The sequence below is a fragment of the Andrena cerasifolii genome, chromosome 12, assembly GCF_050908995.1.
Source record: "Andrena cerasifolii isolate SP2316 chromosome 12, iyAndCera1_principal, whole genome shotgun sequence".
Taxonomy (NCBI): Eukaryota; Metazoa; Arthropoda; class Insecta; order Hymenoptera; family Andrenidae; genus Andrena; species Andrena cerasifolii.
The window spans coordinates 10,523,833-10,542,341 of record NC_135129.1 but is presented as its reverse complement, the minus strand read 5'-3'; the positions used below and the strand labels follow the sequence as shown (position 1 = coordinate 10,542,341).

General features: G+C 46.1%; 1 protein-coding gene across 7 annotated transcripts in view; it reads right to left on the bottom strand.

The window, feature by feature from the left end:
- LOC143374998 (pyroglutamylated RF-amide peptide receptor) overlaps positions 1–18,509 on the bottom strand; it is a 53,894-nt gene that overhangs the window by 23,492 nt on the left and 11,893 nt on the right. For all 7 annotated transcript variants that reach the window (XM_076823671.1, XM_076823670.1, XM_076823675.1 and 4 more), the window contains exons 3-4: positions 15,413–15,801; positions 14,179–14,309 (exon numbers count right to left, since the gene is read on the bottom strand). In XM_076823671.1, the coding sequence (XP_076679786.1) occupies positions 14,179–14,309; positions 15,413–15,545 (264 nt within the window). In that variant the 5' untranslated portion in view covers positions 15,546–15,801. The remainder of the gene's footprint in view (positions 1–14,178; positions 14,310–15,412; positions 15,802–18,509) is intronic.

Below are 18,509 nucleotides of genomic sequence, written 5' to 3'. Positions count from 1 at the left end.
TTTGGAGATTGTTTAGTAATTACGTTCTACCCCGTCCTCGAAACCCCCGCGGCGTAGATAAAATTTGCCCAAATGTTCTCGAGAGCGATGTGATTCGGCAGGGAGATAAATTGGAAGACGCGTGCCCCAGCGACAACTCTATTTGTAGCGGTTTCGGCGATTGTATAACTAAACCCCTCGCGGGTCCATCAAAAACCCGTAAATGCTTTTAAAAAGCGTTCGGCTCCTCTACTATGTATTCCCTGAGCTCGATACACGTGAGCTCGAGTTTGGGAAACATTCCGCAGTGACTGAATGGAATTAATCTACCTTCTTCCTCGGGGATTTTCCTGGACAACTTCCGAATGAAGGTACGCGTAAATCCGATTATATTTAATTTACCATTCAATAGAGGGGGCGAGTTTAACCGAGTTCCGAGTGCAGGAATATGGTAAATATTCGTCTGTTTAACATAATTGAAATAGTTAAGAAACTTCGGCGACAGAGTTTTCTATTGAAATCAGGTACAACGAAATCGATCGTATGGATCGGAGTATCGTTTCACCTGATAAATCACGAGTGATAAGGGATCAGCTAGCTGCGACAAAGCCGCGCCACTGTCGATACGGAACATAAATTGCGTTCTCGGCTGCTGACGTTTCTATCGAACAAGATAACGCCACACGCGATCATCGCACGTCTATCAGAAAAGTGAAAGATTCTCTTGAAAATTGATGCTCTTACGCCTGAGGTGTTTCGCATCATTCACTTGAAACTGGCGAATAAGAAATCTCTGGGAATTCAAGGGATACAATAGACATCGAAAGGAAAATACACAATGTTAAACTGATCAGAAGGATCTGTATTTTTATACTTAAAACGTAAGAAAGTCCCCTTTACTTCTTCAAGCAGAAAGATGTATAATAATTCTTCTGTATGTGAGTTGAATATAATCCCCTCTGAACAATACACTTATACCATTGTTCCCCAGATAATTACCACGCTACAGGGTTAATCACCCTGTATTATCCGGGGATGGGAAAGCATTACCGAGCAAGCAGACAAATAATAATAATCCTTACCCCGATTCTCTCTTGTGCCCACAGATTTCGGGACTACCTGCACCCTCCAGTGAATTTCCTCACAGCTGGCTTTAAACCAGGTTCCCGTGCAACAAAACCGACCTTCCGCGTAACACTTTAAGTTACTTGGCAACTTAAAACTAACGAACCAACTCCGAGCTAAATATTTCGACGGAATACTTCATTTAAACTCGGTGGATGAAAGTATCTCCCAAGCTGGCGGGAAGTTTTAATTATTTTAAAACACGGGGCGAGGGAAAATTATTCGGTAACGCCTTCGACCGCCTGGAAACTTATTAAGTTCGAAGAATTTCCAAATAATTACCAGATATGGTGCTCCGGGTACATTCGCACCAAATCTATTCGCCAGGACACTTTACCAGCTCGCAAAACGGGATTTTGATAAGCAAGAAAGAGCGAAGGAGACTCGCGTTTCGAGTGTAACCTCCACTCCTCGTCTCTGCAACAGCATGCACACCGCGGGTGCACTTATGTACGCGCTGCCCTTAGTCGATGCCCGTTTACACAGTGACTGAAAAGTTCCCTACCAGCGGCAGCGAACGGGATCAGTGAAAGGTAGACGAGAAATTTGAAAGCTCCTCGAGAAACTCCTCGAGAGACAACTCTGACGTGGCAACAATTAAGTAGATTTCTCTGCACCCCTTGACGCCTCGAAATTTACTTTCCACGGCGGAACTCTCCGTACAAATGGTTCGACCCGTGGCGATCTATCTCCGAGGGACACACGGCGTTCTCGAGGCGCTGGTGGGCTCGCAAAGAGGAATAATTGTTCGGTAAAATTGCGAAGCCCCGATGGTGAAAATTTATAACAGCACGGAGCAAGGTAGAAAAATAATTACAGGGGGAAATTAGCTGGATGAAAAGGCTCCCGAGGTTCTCAGGCTCCCATTGTGCAGGCTGCGGGAAAGTGCGCTGTGTACACAAAGCTGGCATAATTGCTGCGCATTTGTGAGTGGGCGAGAGGGATTTCTGAATGAATTCATTCGGGGTGGGAAACACGTACCGCGGCTGTCGAGAGAAGAACGAAATGATGGAATCATGTTGGGCGAATCGGATTTACGAGCGAACGAGACGACAAGTTATAAGATATCCAGGAATATTGCTCGTACGAGGACAATGGAATGCGGATGGTGGAGGGGGGCCCACTCTGAATAATGGAACGCCAGCCAAAGATATGGAATTTTTTATCGCCTACCGGAATCCTAACTACGGGGTGGCTTCTCAACAGAACGTCAACTTCGATAACGTACTCTGTTAATATTAACTTCCAGGGATATGAAATTCCACTGGGTATATAACGCTCCCGATCCTTTCCCAATATTATCCCGTGTTTCCCACTTGGTGGTTGGCGAATAAAAAAATTCTCTTCGCCTCGCACGTTCGAGTAGAAGTCTCAGACGAAACGTTGCTCCTCGACGGAGGAGGAAGGTGGCTTCGTAATGGAAGAAAGGGGAACGAGTGCCCTGTTATATTAAATCCAGAAGCGGACTGTATCCCCGCCACAGCTGACCGCTTTGCAGGCTTTTGTGCAGCCGCTCGTCACGCCCGCAACAAATCTTCCGCGGCGAGATTAGGCCGCGTGTTTTTATCACGGCGGAGCCCGCGTACAAATGATTATCATCGCAGACGAGTAATTGCGCTCTACGTGCCCTGAAAAGGCAGTCGTTCGTTCCACTTCCCCGCGGAGATAACGTTACCGCGGGAGCGAATTTGAGGTAACCTTGCGCAGATAAATTCCCCGTGTAACAGCCATCCGCCGTTTCCCAGAAATATTGCGATTCGTTGAAAGAATTCCAGCCGTAGGACGAGTCTGCGCGGGACGAGGCAACCGGGCGTTTCGGCTCCTTAGATTTTAAGGTTTCCCTTATGAAACGCTCGTTACCGGTTTGCGCGAGATTTAATAAAAATTCCGTGCAAATGCAGCTGCCGCTCGTTGCGTTCTCATTTCCTCGAGGCTGCGCGCAAGAGGGCCGCGCCACGCAAATTGTTTTTCTTCCGCTACGAACATATTTTCCCAAGGCGCGATGCCATTATCAGCAACAATCTAATAGAAAGTCGCGAAATTACGCGGCTAGGCAGGAACGGAAGAATAACAAACGCGCGTCAGTTCTCTGGGCAATCTATAAACATTGTCCTAACAAAATACTCGGCCACTATTGGTCTAACTTCGCCAATCGATTGGCTGCAGTTCGAGCACGGAACCCTTCGTTCAAGCTTCCCGAAACATACGACGATCTTCTTTCCTTGTGTAATAATTACCGCGACCTCCCCTCGTCGACTTTGGGAGATTAGTTTTATAAGAGATCCTCTGCCTGCGGAGGAACTTGCTTCCAAGAGCGAAGCGGGTTTCTCAAGAGATCGTGAAGGGAACTGATTTCTGCTGCGAATTTACGAAAAATCAAGCCCAACGGCCTGTCCTTGTGCAATTTCGGCAGCCATTTGGCCTCCCAGCGGCCTATTTTTGCTGGGAATTGCCGCGTTGGAGGTCGGTCCTCCGAGAGCCACGAGCTAACGTCCTCTATTTTCCTTCCGACGGAATACGAATGGACGGTCGTCCCGCTCATCAAAGCATCTGCGGCCTTTTTTGCGGAAGCTCCCGTGGGTTCGACCCTCCGGGATCTCGGTCAATATCACGCGTCCGAGGTTCGGCGAGTTCGGACGGTGCAGGAAGGAAAGAAGAAAAACGAGTGAAACGCATGTGTTGCAGCCACGACGCTTTCCATACGCTTGGAAATTGAATTCAGGGACAAACTCCGATGGACGGCGCCCGATGCTTCTTTCGAAAAGGGGGGCGCTTGGAAAATATTCGACTCTAAAAGGAGCGGGACCCGCAGTCAATTGGAGTCCGTCGAATATTGAGGATGAAGTATGACGTTTTTTGGAGGCAGCAAGTTACAAGAGAACTGGTATTTGCAGGGTCCAAAATATTCGGGATAAAAACTCTTTACCTCTATTCAGCCCAATGGAAAATTGAATTCCACGTGATAGTCGCCATTATTGCCAACTTTACACGTGACCGTGTCTGTCAGAGATTCGCAGAACCCGAGGAAGCATCTCCAAGGCCTGTCGTTTCCTTTGCTCTCAAACTTCACGGTGTGATTGTGGAATGGAAAATTGAGGGCGAACTGGGGAGGCGGTCTTACGGTAAGACGACTCGAAGAAGTCAAAGATTGCCTGGCATAAAACAGGAGTACCGAATCCTCTTCTAAATGCATGAATCCGAAATCGGTTGCCCATGTGGCGTCCCAGTGAACGCGAGGAAACGAATTCTAGGGACGGCATTCCGTTTGATCCTTTGAATCGTGGTCAGACACTCGTCACGTCGGTGACTGGGATTCATAATTCAGACACGTTTTCAATTTAAGGGACTTCCTTCAAGCACCGGCCGATTCTGCAGCTGCAACGAAGATCCACTTCGATGTAAAGATCGCAATATATGAGACTGCGAGCTTCCCTCATATCCCTTCCCTTTTGTTACAACCATGTAATATCGTCCCCAGACTTTGCTTCTGGAAAATTGCGTCTGCCGCTGTTCGCAGCAACAAAGAAGCGTCTGGGGAAAAAAGCGTGCATCGCGCGGGTGGCTTTTCGCCGTTCTATTGCAAAAATTTTGAACACCCGAGCGTAAGGCATAGTTTTCGAGGCGACAGTTTTCTGGGTCACGAAATATTGACTGCGCAGAGCGCTGCCACGGTAAAAGCAGTGGTGTTTAATGGGAGAGGCCGCGTGCTAGATCGAATTAACCGGGGAATTTGCCAAGTTTACTAACGACCAATCGTCGATAGCGCAATAACCGTTGAGGCAAGTAACGGTTGCGTTTGCAAACTTTTTCCGGGCTTCCTGGCGTGATTGGCACTTGTTACAGCTGTACAAGAGGTTTAATGGAAGCTGTAACGTTTCGGGATTACCCGATAAAGTCAAAACGATCGAAGCCGAGGGGTAAAGAAGCATACCTGGCGAATGACTGTGAGGGAAACAGAGAATGTTCGATACGACAGTGGGTAGACTCCGATGAGTAACAATTGTATTAATCAGCTTTGGACAGCTTGTACCTCCCAGACGGCTGGGAAATTTCGATGACAACGTTCATAGCCAAGTGACCGTTCAATAAATTCTACTGCAAATAGGATGCATCTAATGGCCACGTACAATTTATGGTTCGCGCAGGACGATAAGGACAGGGGCTGGCTGACCATTGGTCTCCGATTAACTTATCGGTATTCTGATACAGCGGCCTGTTAACACGGTTTTTGGCTGTGAAATACGACATTGGCAGGACTCTAAGCAGTGCGGTTACACACAGCTATCACGATTTCACTGAACCCGGGCGAACGTTGCCTTTAGGAATTTCGTCTTTGCATTGAATTCGAAACCTTCGCCTGTTCCGGACAATTTATAACCCGAGTAAGACCGTATTTCATATCAAGGATTAAAAGGAAGATGTTAGGATTCGCATGTCGCCTCTAATAAAGTCGAGTATTGAACGAACGATAGAGGATATCAATAATTCACGAGACGGCATTAAGCGTCAAGTCTAGCGCCAAACATTCGCCATTAATATGCATTTATGTTTACCAAAATGCCTCGGGAAGCAAGCTACACAGTCGCGGCAGCCATACGCAGAAGCTTTCGCTTAATAAATCGCCGGAGCAAGTTTGAGGAAACAATTTCGCCGCTAACGGCGTGGCGCTCGAAAATTCTTGCCAAATATGCGAGCCACGCAAGTGGTATAGACTGTTCTAGCTCGGCCAAAAGTATTCGAGGAACGCAGCGGTGGTTTTATGACAATGCAGCGCTTTATACACTGTTAAGCCAATTCACCTCAGGTAAAACTCTAAGAACATTCCCCTGTTTTCCATTTCTCTTGAAGCGATCAGATTCGAGCGAAATCTCTTGGTTCGCGATTCAGAGAAATTGAATGATTTGCAGGTGACAAATGAATTTTCATTAGACAGCCGAAGGTGGAAGGTAGGAAAAGCTGCTTCGACGACGTTCTTGGTGAAATTTACATTCTATTTGAACCGATAGTGAGAAGATGCTAATTCCATTTCATTTAAGAGTACTGCCCGCGTTTTCTATTCGAACTTATTCAAAGGGGACTGACGGCGTGCTTTAAACCCGAGGCGCCATAATGGCCGAGCAGAAAGTGGAGCGAACATCCGTGCAAGTTCTTTCAGAACTTGGCGGAGAAGTTCGAGCATCGGTTACCAACGAAACGATCCGTCGACCAACTTGTATTTGCAAAGGGCGAAGGGAAAGTGGCAGACGAAAATGGAGAGGTAGAAAGGAAACATCGAGACTCGTATAGCGTAAAATCGACGACTATCGTAAGGAGAGCTTATCTCCAAATGTGCCTATCGATTCAGGAACGAATGGGAAACGGAATTTGCTTCGATGGAACTTTTCGACACGATTTCCGACGTCATTCGATAAACAATCATTGCGCGAGCTTCTACTCGGGCATTCAGCGAACGCTGATAAGTTTCAGCAATTGTACAATCGAGATGTTATTATTGCCTCCACCTTTGTACGGGGCGTAATTAATAATATTTTAATCGCCGTAGGAATTCCTGCGATTCATTCAAACTTCGATAAGCAAAACTCTGAACATACAATGCTTCTTTCTCATTAGCCAGCTGCTAATTAGCGAGAAACCTGTGTATGCAGTGCATACCTCGCGTAATTTTACAGCGTTGACTGTGAACTGAGCGGTTGGAATATAATTTCACGTCCACGTGTCAAAACTGGAGGCATTAGAAGATTAATTTTCACAGAAAAACTGAAAAGGCAGGAAAGAAATGATCGAAGGCTATATTAGCTACCACTTCGACTGGACTTTATGTCAGAAACTCGAAAATACTCGCTCGCGCAATGGATAGAAGGAAAATTGAATTTCGACAGGCTAGGGTTGAAAACCTACTTAAACCAGTTGCAAAAATACGAGAAGCCTCGCGATACTGTCTAGTACGTGGAAACCTGAAACGAAATATCTTCAATACGAGAGCATGGAAGTGAAATGCCAGTGAAATGTGTATTTCTATGTGTTGCAACCATCTGCTCTGACTCCAAGTGCTCACGTGGTAGCGTTTGAGTACCCTCGACGATAACTCACCACTATTCGTAACGAGCAGGAAAGTTCACGAACGCGAGTACATCGCATTAGCCGTTAACGTTTTCTGTGCGACTATCGCGAACGACTCTACTTCACTGTGGCTGATGTAAATTACTATATTATATTAATGTCACGCTTCGCATACGCCCCTAAAAGTTCGCCGGAGTGGCCCTGGAGCCTGAAACTCCATTGAGGGATCTCGGAACACCTGAGCTTTGTCGCTTTAACGTACCTTTTAAATCACTGAGGGGAATCTACTGCTCTTTTCATCGCGCTGAGCGCAAAAGGGGGAGGGAACTTACAGAACGATGTATTCAGAGACGCATTGCCGCAACACATTCTGAGGTCCTCTTAAAATTGCCAGGATTCTGTCTTCTTCCTGCTTGAAAAGAATTCAGCTGTCGAGCTAAATGATTCGCATTAAATCACACAGCAGACTTAGAGATGTAAGAAAGTCCATAAACTTCAGCCGTAGTTCTTCGAATAATCCTGCAGTAAGTTCCAGGAAGGCTACTGCAGCAAGTTTGACGATAAATTATGCAACAACCTCCATACTGAGAGAAGTAGGAAAAGCGACGTGACGGGTATATCCCTAACGTTTCATTCCAGAATTACGATGTATGTTCGAACCCGTCAAAGTAAATGAATGACAGAATTTCCGGCTATATTCGTAGCTTCCGGTGGCATCGATCGACCCAAGTTTACCGGCTTTTTACGGTCGCCCAATATTGCGAGTGGCCTCCTGCCCGCCGCCACCTTTTAACGGCAAACTTTGCTCTTTCGCCCTAACATTAGGTCGATAACGTCTCACTGACCATTACGTTCTCGCACAGGTATTCCGGGAGCTGTCCAATGGGAACAACAGCGTATGAATTTACGCGCAACTTCGAAAGCTGCTGGATCAAATATGAAACGCACGATCTATTAAAACTGAAATGAAATTTTCTGCGGGCTACGCACGAGAGACTGTCTCAAGATCTATGGCCCCTCGGATGAGAAATATCCAAGGACTGCTTCGTTAACTCCCAGCGCCGCGAAGGCGTCGATTCTCGGGAATAACGATTTTGTCGACGATCACAGGGGGGAACAAAGAGTTCCGCGAGAGGATAGATTTACGGATGTTTGTCACGGTGCCAAGGCTTCCTGCCAAGGGGGCGCCGAAAGCTTTGTCGCGCGAGCAACATTTAGCTTTTTAATCCAACAAGGGCTAGTTTCGACAAAGAACCACCACGGTGCTACGTCTTTCCGAAAGCCACCGCTCGGATTACCAAGGGGCATCCGAAAGGACCCGAAGCCGGAGTGCAGGCGAACTTTTCACGCCAATGGGCGAGGCTGTCCTCGTGACTCTGCTTTAAGGTCCAGCTTGCTATCTGGGACAAGGTTTGAAAGATTCGATTCAAGAATCCCGAGAATCCGCAGCTAGAAACTTTCGTTCCGCTGGCGTTTCTTACGCCGCGTTTGCTCCTCGAAGGACACCAGTGCGCTGGCATAATAATTTCGTGGAATAAGTCTGGCGAAACAGGCAGAGTCCTCGGGTAAGATGCTTTAACTGCATCGCGAGATTCATTCTTCTTCTGCTTTCATTCCCACGTGCACTTAACATCTTCCGTATCCGTTTCACAGCTCAATAAGAAGTTCCCCGCCTCCGAAATGCACCAGTACTTTCCCCAACTTTAGCATCCGCGAACTTTTAATACCCCGCAAAAATAAGGAGGCGCTCGAAGCTCGTACAGCGAGCAGTGCGCCAGAGAAACAGGAGCCCTGCCCTGGAATTGCAGAAAACTTGACGAAAAGGGAGGAACCGCTTGAAAGGAGGGAATCTACATGCGATCTTGGATCGTAAGGTCGACCGTAGAGGCTTGAGTGCACCCGGAAACGACGGAGATAAAAATGGAAACGGATTGCGCGCGTGGGACGTGACACCAGCAAGTAGTAGAGACACGTGTGTAATCAGCCGCTCATTCAGCAGAACACCGGTACGCCGCCATTCACGCTTGTTTGAATAGCTCGATGGTAATTCAACTTTTTCCACTGTCAAGCTACTGTTATACCGTAACTAGTATTCTAATAAAGGCCGAGGGTACTGCTACCTGATAACTTCTTAACGCAACTCTGCACTAAGCTCGTTGAGAACTATCGATCAAAGTAGACTCTTATGAGTATAGTTCTCTTAAATTATTTTAATGATGTGATTAACTAGCAACTAAATATTCAACGACGAGTGTGATACCAGAGGAGATTATCACGTTGATTGCATTAGAATATCACGATGAATCGGGACGTCGAATCGAAATTGGAAGCGCGTGTGCGAGTACGAATCGCGAATTACAGTCCCACCTTGAACCATTGAACGTACACCGAGCATTAATTGCATATTATATAGTGAAAAGTGCATATTATATACAGCAAGGAGGGAGTGTGATCGTACATTTCCCTAATGAATAAGCAGACCGGCGATGAATGTATTCAGTAAATTGGTCCGCGGGAAGGCCGCGCCGCGCGTACCTGTTGCTCGCCGCGAATTCAGAGCATCGTTAAACTAGATAAAGAACCGATAAAACTATGAGGGAAGTGGATAGAAGTCGTGAACAGCTGCGGAAAGCAGGCAGCGTTATCGAACGGAATTTCAAGATCATTTATCACTGTCGCTGTTATTCAATATATCGAGTGGGCTGCGCTCAATGACACTCGTGTTGATAACCGCGGAAAGAGCATTACATTATAACCTCGCGATAACGCTTCCCTTGCGCGAAGAATATTTCTTCGAGCAGTTCATACGATCATTCTTGAGGAAGCCTGAATTTTCTTTTAGAATCTTACTAACCAGCACCTCCTTTCATCTAGTCGACCTAAGAACACTTTGGGAAGAAATTTCTTATGCATACAAAATTTTACGCCACTACTTAGCTACGCCCCCTCTGAGATGTCGTTGCAGTTGAATGGCACTGCTGTTAACACGAATGCAACCCAATTCCATTCATTGAAATTACAGTCAATTTCCTAATTCAAGCAGAACAGTTGCACATAGTAATTTCCATGAAAAGCGTTCGGTCGGAATCAGGTTAAGGGTGGTTGCATGCACCAGCTGAAATTACCTTTCAGGCGGGGCTACACGCGCATAGCTTACAGCTGACGCCAGAGAATCTATGACAAATTGGGAAGCGAGGAGATTCTGTGTGGGATAAATTCGGGGATAGTTCGATTCCCTAATGATCCCACGTCGTAGAAAACGCTGCGACGTTTCCGATAACGGGAGTATTTAATCCCTGATTGCGTAAACTACCCTGTGCTTTAAATGAAACTTCCCCGATTCGAATGCCAGTGTACATGAAAATAATTCCCAGCAGTTGATGCTCCGAGCAAGACACCTTCGGCCAACTTGTTTTTCGATGCCATGGAAATTTATGCGTCGTATTTCTGTACTACCGAGTACGCCGACAACCGTAGCAAACATGTCTGCAGTGGACGCGCGTGGCTAAGAGAAGGTAAACCGATAAAGATGGCTGGAGATTTGTTTTCTCTAAAAGTATCGCGGTATGTCAAAGAACGACGCGGTACCAAACAGGACGATTCCCGGAAAGCAGTGTAATAAATTAATAAATTCCTACCAGGTCCGACAGAAACGCGTTCGCAACCCTTATCGAACTATCCTATAACCATGAAAATTCTCGTTCACGGAGTATAACATCAAAGCTATCGTAGATCGACGTAAAATCTTTCCCCCCTCGCTCAGCGGAAGAGCATGCAAAAAATGATCGTCGATTTGTCGTTTTATTCGCAGGACCGTTTATCTGAAATTTCGCAATTTTCCCGAAGCCATCCCATCGAACACTAAGCAGTGCGTATGCGGGCGTTTCTCATTCGCCCCTTGACTTATCGCGCAGCGAATATCCAGGATGCAATATCCCTTCCGCGCTGAAAACACGAGCGCCGAGAAAGAGGGAAAGATTTTCTTCCTGCGGCATAACAAATAAATCTACCCGCTGGGGCGGTGCTTTTATTCTTCGCGGCGAGTTCGCCTTCTCCAGCGAGTAATACGATATAGTCGGTTATGTATTCGACCAGAGGAATATCGTTATGGTAGATAATAATGGGTACGCGTAACCAATTTCCTGTCTTGAAGAAAGAAATTAACGATTTTAGTACACCGTTGACGACATTCCACCTTCTTCGAGCACTAATTGTCAATTGAGTAGCTATATGAGAAGCTATGCGACACGATCGTTTGCATACCGAAGTATAATTGATTTACCACTGACTACTCAAGGGACTCATGCGGGGAACGCTGAGTATAAGGCGAAGGTAGCTCCCTTCCAATAACTACCTACCTCTGAACGACGCTCGAGACTTTCGCATAAAATATTAAATACAGTTCTCATAGATTGCTTCGTTAGAAAGAGGGAAACCGAGACCCAACTCCTCAGAGAATAAATAACGATTAAAGGGATCCTCTCTAAAATTGAGAACACACCCCGAGGGATTCACGTCACATCCGCCAAAAGTTTAGCGAGAAGCTTCAGAAGTAAGAACATATGTAAATAAGTAAGTACTTCTTTCGTATCCGAGCTCGTGAATCAGCTGCCACGACGTAGTTTACCAGAATGGATTGGACGTTGGTGCTCGAAAATAAATCAGCTCGCTTTTATTTTTCACCTATACTTCGTAAGTATAAACAGCAGGATATCAGTTTCAGAACTACCCCACCATTTAATATATCAAACACAGAACGAATCAGCTAACCTTGGCTTAATTTAAAACTTTAAAATAATCATGCTTTTATCGAACCACGGAGATCGCCAAATTTTTTAAACATCCTAAACGCGTCACGATCGACGCTTTCGAATATGACAAGCGATTGAAGCGAAGTAGCAGTGAATTAAATCACGTCCCCTTGAATTGAAAACTGAGCAATGAAGGATCACCAAGAAGACGACTCTATGAAGCTGTCGGCGAAAACGTCAGTGAGTCGACCGAGTGTCGCTGTCGGATTAAACTGTTGCCGCGTATAAAAGCAATAACGTCTTACAAGGACTCTTCGGCTTCCGTGGCCTCCCTTCGCGCCGGATCCTCCCCTAACCCTGACACACCACCAGGGATGCCTTTATCTCGCGGGAGGAGGCGCAGCGTGAAATTAGTGGGCCGCGTGAAAAACGGCTAATAGCCCCAGCAGGAGGTCGTCGAAAAATTTTTCCCCCATCGAAGGGGCAAGTTTCAAGCGCGTCGCGAGACCCAGAGATTGTCGAGGGCTAAGCTGCCCTCGACCATCGCAGACATCGGGAAAGTTCTCGAGACTATGTCCCCGCCGGAGTCTGCTCTTGGGAACTGCTCTCGGCGAAAGAAAACGATTTCGTCGAGGAGAGCTTTTTAATTCGAAGTAAAACGCCAAGAAGCTTCTGTCCGTCGGGGGACGTTTCGAGTCCTCGAGAGGGAAAAGACGTTTGTAGGAACGATTGGTCGTCGTTCGAATACGATAGAGTGGATTTTAATTAAGCTCCTTGATGGGATGTTGATTCCGGCACACGAGGTTTCCTTAGTTTCCTTAGAGACACGTAAAAGCGTAGCGGCGAGATGCGCGGAATAAAACGAAGCGCGCAAAGCCTGACGGCCCGCCAAGTTTGATCCAGTTTACTGGCAAGGGAATAATGTCACGCGAAACGAGATGTAATTGACCCGCGATGGCGGTAAAATAGAGTCGAAAACTGGCGCGTGGGCACCGAGTCGATTCTCGGATACGTAATTTTAGAACTTGGCACAATTCGATTTTATTTTCATTCAGGCCAGAATGTCGCGGCGCACGCTTCGCAGCGTGATCGCGTGCTGTCGCGACGCGACGCCGCGCCGGGAGGTGCCTCGACTTCTTTCCATCGATTCCCAACAAAGCGCTATTTCAACTCCATCTGTTGCTCTTTACAGCCCCGGCAAACTGTTATCAAAGGATCCTTCGAGGTAAAGAATACGAAGGAAAGTATATCAAACGTCTAAGAGTCTCAGACAGAAATAGAGAAGTCAGATTAAATCTTCAAAGTAGCAAACAAATTATAGAAACCTACGCTCGCGATACTTTCGAAGTAGAAGTCGTTCCTCGTTATAAAAAATAGCTTTTCTTGAAGCTTTGTTCACACTCGAACCGTAGGCTCAACGATACAAACGCGTTTCTTTCTGCAGCCTATTTTAAAATAAAAACACTGTTGCGCGTTGCTAACATTCTCGCCTCCTAATACTTTTCTTCCAGAGACTGAGAACCCCAGCGAAAAAGGGCGCTGCATCGACATATCGTCGATGATAGTGCAAAACCGCGCATTTACAGAGAAATCAGGCGAAGTGACGGCACGTTTGTTGCGTGAAAGTGACTTTACACAGAAATGAAGCATTTTTACGACGAATTGATGTTAGTATTTATTACAAGGAGTGCTAAAACTGTCCCAAAAAAATTCAGTCAAAGAAAACCCCCTTAAAATAGCTGAAATACTGTTTTTTCTTCCTCCTGTAAAATCGGTAAAATGCAGAACCGCGGTATTTACAAACTGCTCGTACGCGGTTTTGCACTATCATCGACGATACGAGGCTCGTCGTTAGAAGGGAATGGATCGCAAAGCAAGGCACATAATCAGCCGAAGAAAGTTTCTTGTAAAAAGAACGAGCAACCGAATAGTCTGGAAATCAAGATACGGAATGGCGAAAACAGCCTCCCCTATGAATTATTGCGCGACCAGCGGCGAGGGAATAAAACCATCGATTATTATTCGACCTGACAATCTATCTCTCCGATATATCACCGGGGATTCTACTATTCCGCGTCGTTAGACGAGCCCATTAAATCACGAGCATCGTACAAACGTGATACGTATTAATTAATATTGATCAGAGTTAGAAATAAATAGCAGGGGTGAAGACAGTGTCCTCGATACTCGAACAATATCTCTTCTATCGCACGCTCGAAGCAAATTTCGTGACATCAGCTAGAAAGCTATTGTGACAACTCACCTTCACGGGAATGCAGAAGATGATGAGAAGTAGATCCGCCGATGCCAATCCTCCCAGGAAAACGTTGGTCGGTGTCGCTGGTAAAGGTCTCAATCTCGGGCACAGCGTGGAGGCGATGATGACGACGTTCCCTAAAACGAAACCGCGAACCACCGGGTTAACCGCGGCCGCCTCGGCCAATTTCTCGTTAAAAGTTGGTAATTAACAGCTCGCGTATTGGCTGTGCGAGTTTCACGCGGACAAGACTCCGAAGAAGTTCGCACTTCGACCGCTCGCGTACAATTGAACGTTAATGAAACTCCATCGAAATACAGCGGCTCCGGGTAGACGGAGCATGCCAGCGTTCTCTAACGATATCGTTGGCGAACTTTACTCTTCCAGGGCACTTCAACTTAGATTGCACAGCGTTGTTAGCGTGTTTCTGGGGAATCACGATTCCGAAAGATAATTTGCATCGCGCAAACGCGCACGTGACTGATAAGGTTTAATTTAATTTGAAGGGAGTTTGAAAGCTCGGCCAGAGAGGGAGGATCCAGGAAGGGAGGAGGTCGATGGGCCATATGGAATTCGATTCGCCTGGATGGCACGGGGAATGAAAGTGCGATGAATAATTGAAGGCTCGCATCGATTCCATCGGTATATTCAGCCCGACGAGTATCGCGCGAGTGACAATGACAGAATAGAGGAAGTCGATGATAAAGCTAATCATAGCGCGACTGCTTTAAATAACAACAATTTTTCCAGCAGGCCGAGGATACCTCGTGTGCGCAGTTGATGGCGATACGAGGGAATCTGTTGCAATAGCAGCGCGCCTAAACATCTATCTCTATCGAGCCGGCGAAACTTCTTCGGGCATGTAAATTAAATAAATCCACCGGGCAAATTTTCCGTCTCGACAATTTTTAGGGGCGATTATCGAAAATTCGCTTAATTATCTGCGCGAGCTACCTCGAGCCAGCGAAAGGATCGGGACCAAAATCGTGACGGAAATACAATAAACGCAACTCGTTTGCCTCGGTGCCTCGTAAATTGCTTTCCATCGATTTCGAATGAGATTGCATTTCCATCGACGTATGAAATTTTATTCGCGGGTACAATTCCTTTGTTCGAGTAAACTGTGCGGTGGTGGAACGGAGAAATTTCACGAGGTGCGCAGAAATTGCTGAATCGCTGGGAGAGGGAATGAGAAAGAAATTGGCCAACGCGTTGCTGCGCGTAAGAACCGAGCACTCACCGATTAATCCGAGGCAAAACGTGAGGGAGTAGACGACGATGACGGGACCCAGTTCTGTCCAGTCGAAGTGGCTGAACGACTCGGTGATGTCGTAGTCGAGAAAATCGTTCGTGGCATTAGTCTTGTTCGACATGGCTGTGATTAGCTTCTTAACAACGACACTTCACGAGCTGGGGCCACTTGTCGACCGTTCGCGAGCACGTTTTCCATCCTGCACTTTTACTCACTCTCCGCCCTAACTACGCCGCAATTTGCAAGCTTACTCTCCGACCACGGAACCGTGGTCCCTTGAGGACCCGTCGGGCCTGCTGCGTCGAGGAACGTTTCTCTGCCCCTCGATCCAGGATCTTCTTCCTCTCATGCTTCCCCGCGACAGTGCTCTCTCAAACCTTGAAAGAAAAGAAGGAAAATTGCAACGGTCGTTTACAAAATATCAGTGAATTAAAAGTCCCCAAGTTTTAACAGTTCGATTCGACAGTAAAAAGTTGAACGAATATTTCCTTTGGAAATAACAGTTGACGGGGTTCCTATTAATGTGCCGGCTTAACGAAGGCGCACGTGTGAATCTTGGTTTCGAACCGCGCTGCATTACGCAAAATTTAACTTATGTCCCGCGCTCCGCATGAAAGCCACGCGTTGCCCGCGGAATATGTAATTCGCCTAGCCCCGGTTAAGCCGGTAAATTCATTAAGAGCCGTGGATTATCGCGACCCTGTAATTCTCTGAAATAATGGAGGCTAGGGAAAGGAAAATTTGACCAGCAATCGAACGGGGGACTCTGTTCTTGTGCGATAACAGACAGGCAGAATGTGGAGAATATAGGAGGCCGTGTTTCGCGAGATGAATAATTCGCCACAAGTTTTTCTCGTTAAATATTAAGCTGGAAACATTATTATTCTTGTCACGTGTCCAATTCGTGAGTTGCGCTTTATCGATAACGCGAAAGCTGCGAACTTCCCCCCAACTTTGCGAACACACATTTCCCCGCACTCTGCCCGCGTTCTACCGTTGCTCTACTTTACATTTTACCATTCACCGCAATTGGGGAGCTTCGACGGAACCGCGAGATATAAACGCTGGGAATTTCCCAGGGCTCATTTTCGTGAAATTTATATTAATAAGGAGACATAATGAAATTTGCTGATCAATCATTTTACGGTGCACTGAATATTTCCCAACCGAATTTTGGGATGCTAAGCAACGGTGATGGGACTCATTCGACTATCATTTCACGGTATTCCCATGCTTGTAGTCGAGTGTACCGCATAATTGTTAATAAATAAACGCTTCTGAATTAAACGTTCGATAAACCATGCGACGTAGAGTGCGGCGCGCCATTAAGCGTCGACGATTCGTAAAAAATCAATACCTCGAAAATAGGAATATTTATCGGACGAGCGAACCCTTTCAAAAACGAGAAGCTGAATATCTGAAACCACCAGCATTCCGCTCAAACTGTACGAAGCCCACAAAACAGTGTCGCGTTAAATGCACCAATCACGCTGCAATTCTAACGGACAATTCTGTTCGCCCAACCTGTACAATTCACTCGCGAAATATTGCATTCAGAAGATTCTCGAAACGAGGGAACGCCCACTTTACAACAGGGATTAAAACGGTTCCGAAAATAACAGTTACATATCGGTTCTGACTGAAACAGTTACGAAGAACCGATATTCTGAATAACTGTTATAAGGAACCGAAATTTCTGAATAACTGTTATAAGGAACCGAAATTTCTGAATAACTGTTATAAGGAACCGAAATATCCGACTATATCGATTTCGGTTACGGTTCCACAGAACCGATATTATATCGGTTATAACGGGTCTAGAACTGTTATTTTTTTCGATTCCATATCGGTTTTAAAAGGGTTCTGGAATTGATTCGCGCATCAATTTTACAGGAATTGAAATAAATAGAGATTACGCTTGCAGATTACTGTATAATAAGAATTTATATCGAAGAAATATTTGTAAAAAATTCAATAATCTACAATTTGAAAGTGACCAGATATTTTCTGCTCCGGATAATTGAACTTCCGGTTATATGAATAATAATTTATTCAATTAAATTAAGCATATTGGAGATTCAACTACTCTGAACTGGACTCCGCGACTGAGACTGGTGGCTTTTGGAATAGTAATGCTCCTGGATAAGGGGATGCGATGGGGTTTTAGAGGTTTCGAAATGTAAGAGAATGGATGGCGGGATAGGGCAGAAATGCAGGATTTTGTGTAGGTGACGCATTAGCTAGGATGGCGAAGGGTAGCAGGGATGACGCAGTATTTAAATTTACGCAGCATTTGGGTAGTTGGTCTGATTCATGTTTGCAGAGATAAAACGATAAGTAAAGGGCCAGTACATTACATAGAACCGAAAAAGTAACGGTTCTAGAACCGCTATAACCGATATAATATCGGTTCTAGAACCGTAACCGAAATCGATACAGTCAGAAATTTCAGAGTAGGTATCGGTTCTTCATAACTGTCTCAAAAACCCAAAACCGATATCATAACTGTTTTAAACCCCTGCTTTACAACGCCACCGATTCCAAAACACGAGACACATTGAATCGAGGCTCTTTGTCGACGCGAGGCAACGAAAAGCCGAGGGTAGATACCGAGCCTTGAGCTCCCCTCGCGGAGCAAGATATATTGAAAGTCGCTCGCCAAGTTCAATAATGTATGGCGGCGTGGCTCGACCCCCTTTGATACGAAATTATCCAGAACTATTTGACGTTCCATGGCGACGTCTGCATCGTCGATGGTTGCTCTTTACGGGAATCGATTTTCGGGGTACGCGCGTCAAAGTTGCGGCGCAATTTTATTATCCGCGACTCGTGGCCAAACTAAAGCTCGCCAAATTGTAATTATATAATCCCGCGGCTATGTCGGCGTGCGGTAAATAACGGCGAAAAAGTTATCTGGCGGTATCGCGAGCGGCGGAACACGCGAGACAGGAACGAAGAGCTATTCAGGAGACGCGAAAAACAGCGCTCGAAAAAGAAGCTCGAGCAAGCTGGAGAGGAGAGATGCCCATGAGTTTATGTTCGCAAGGATCTCGCGCTACACTGAAACGCGCCGAGCTTTTTCTAA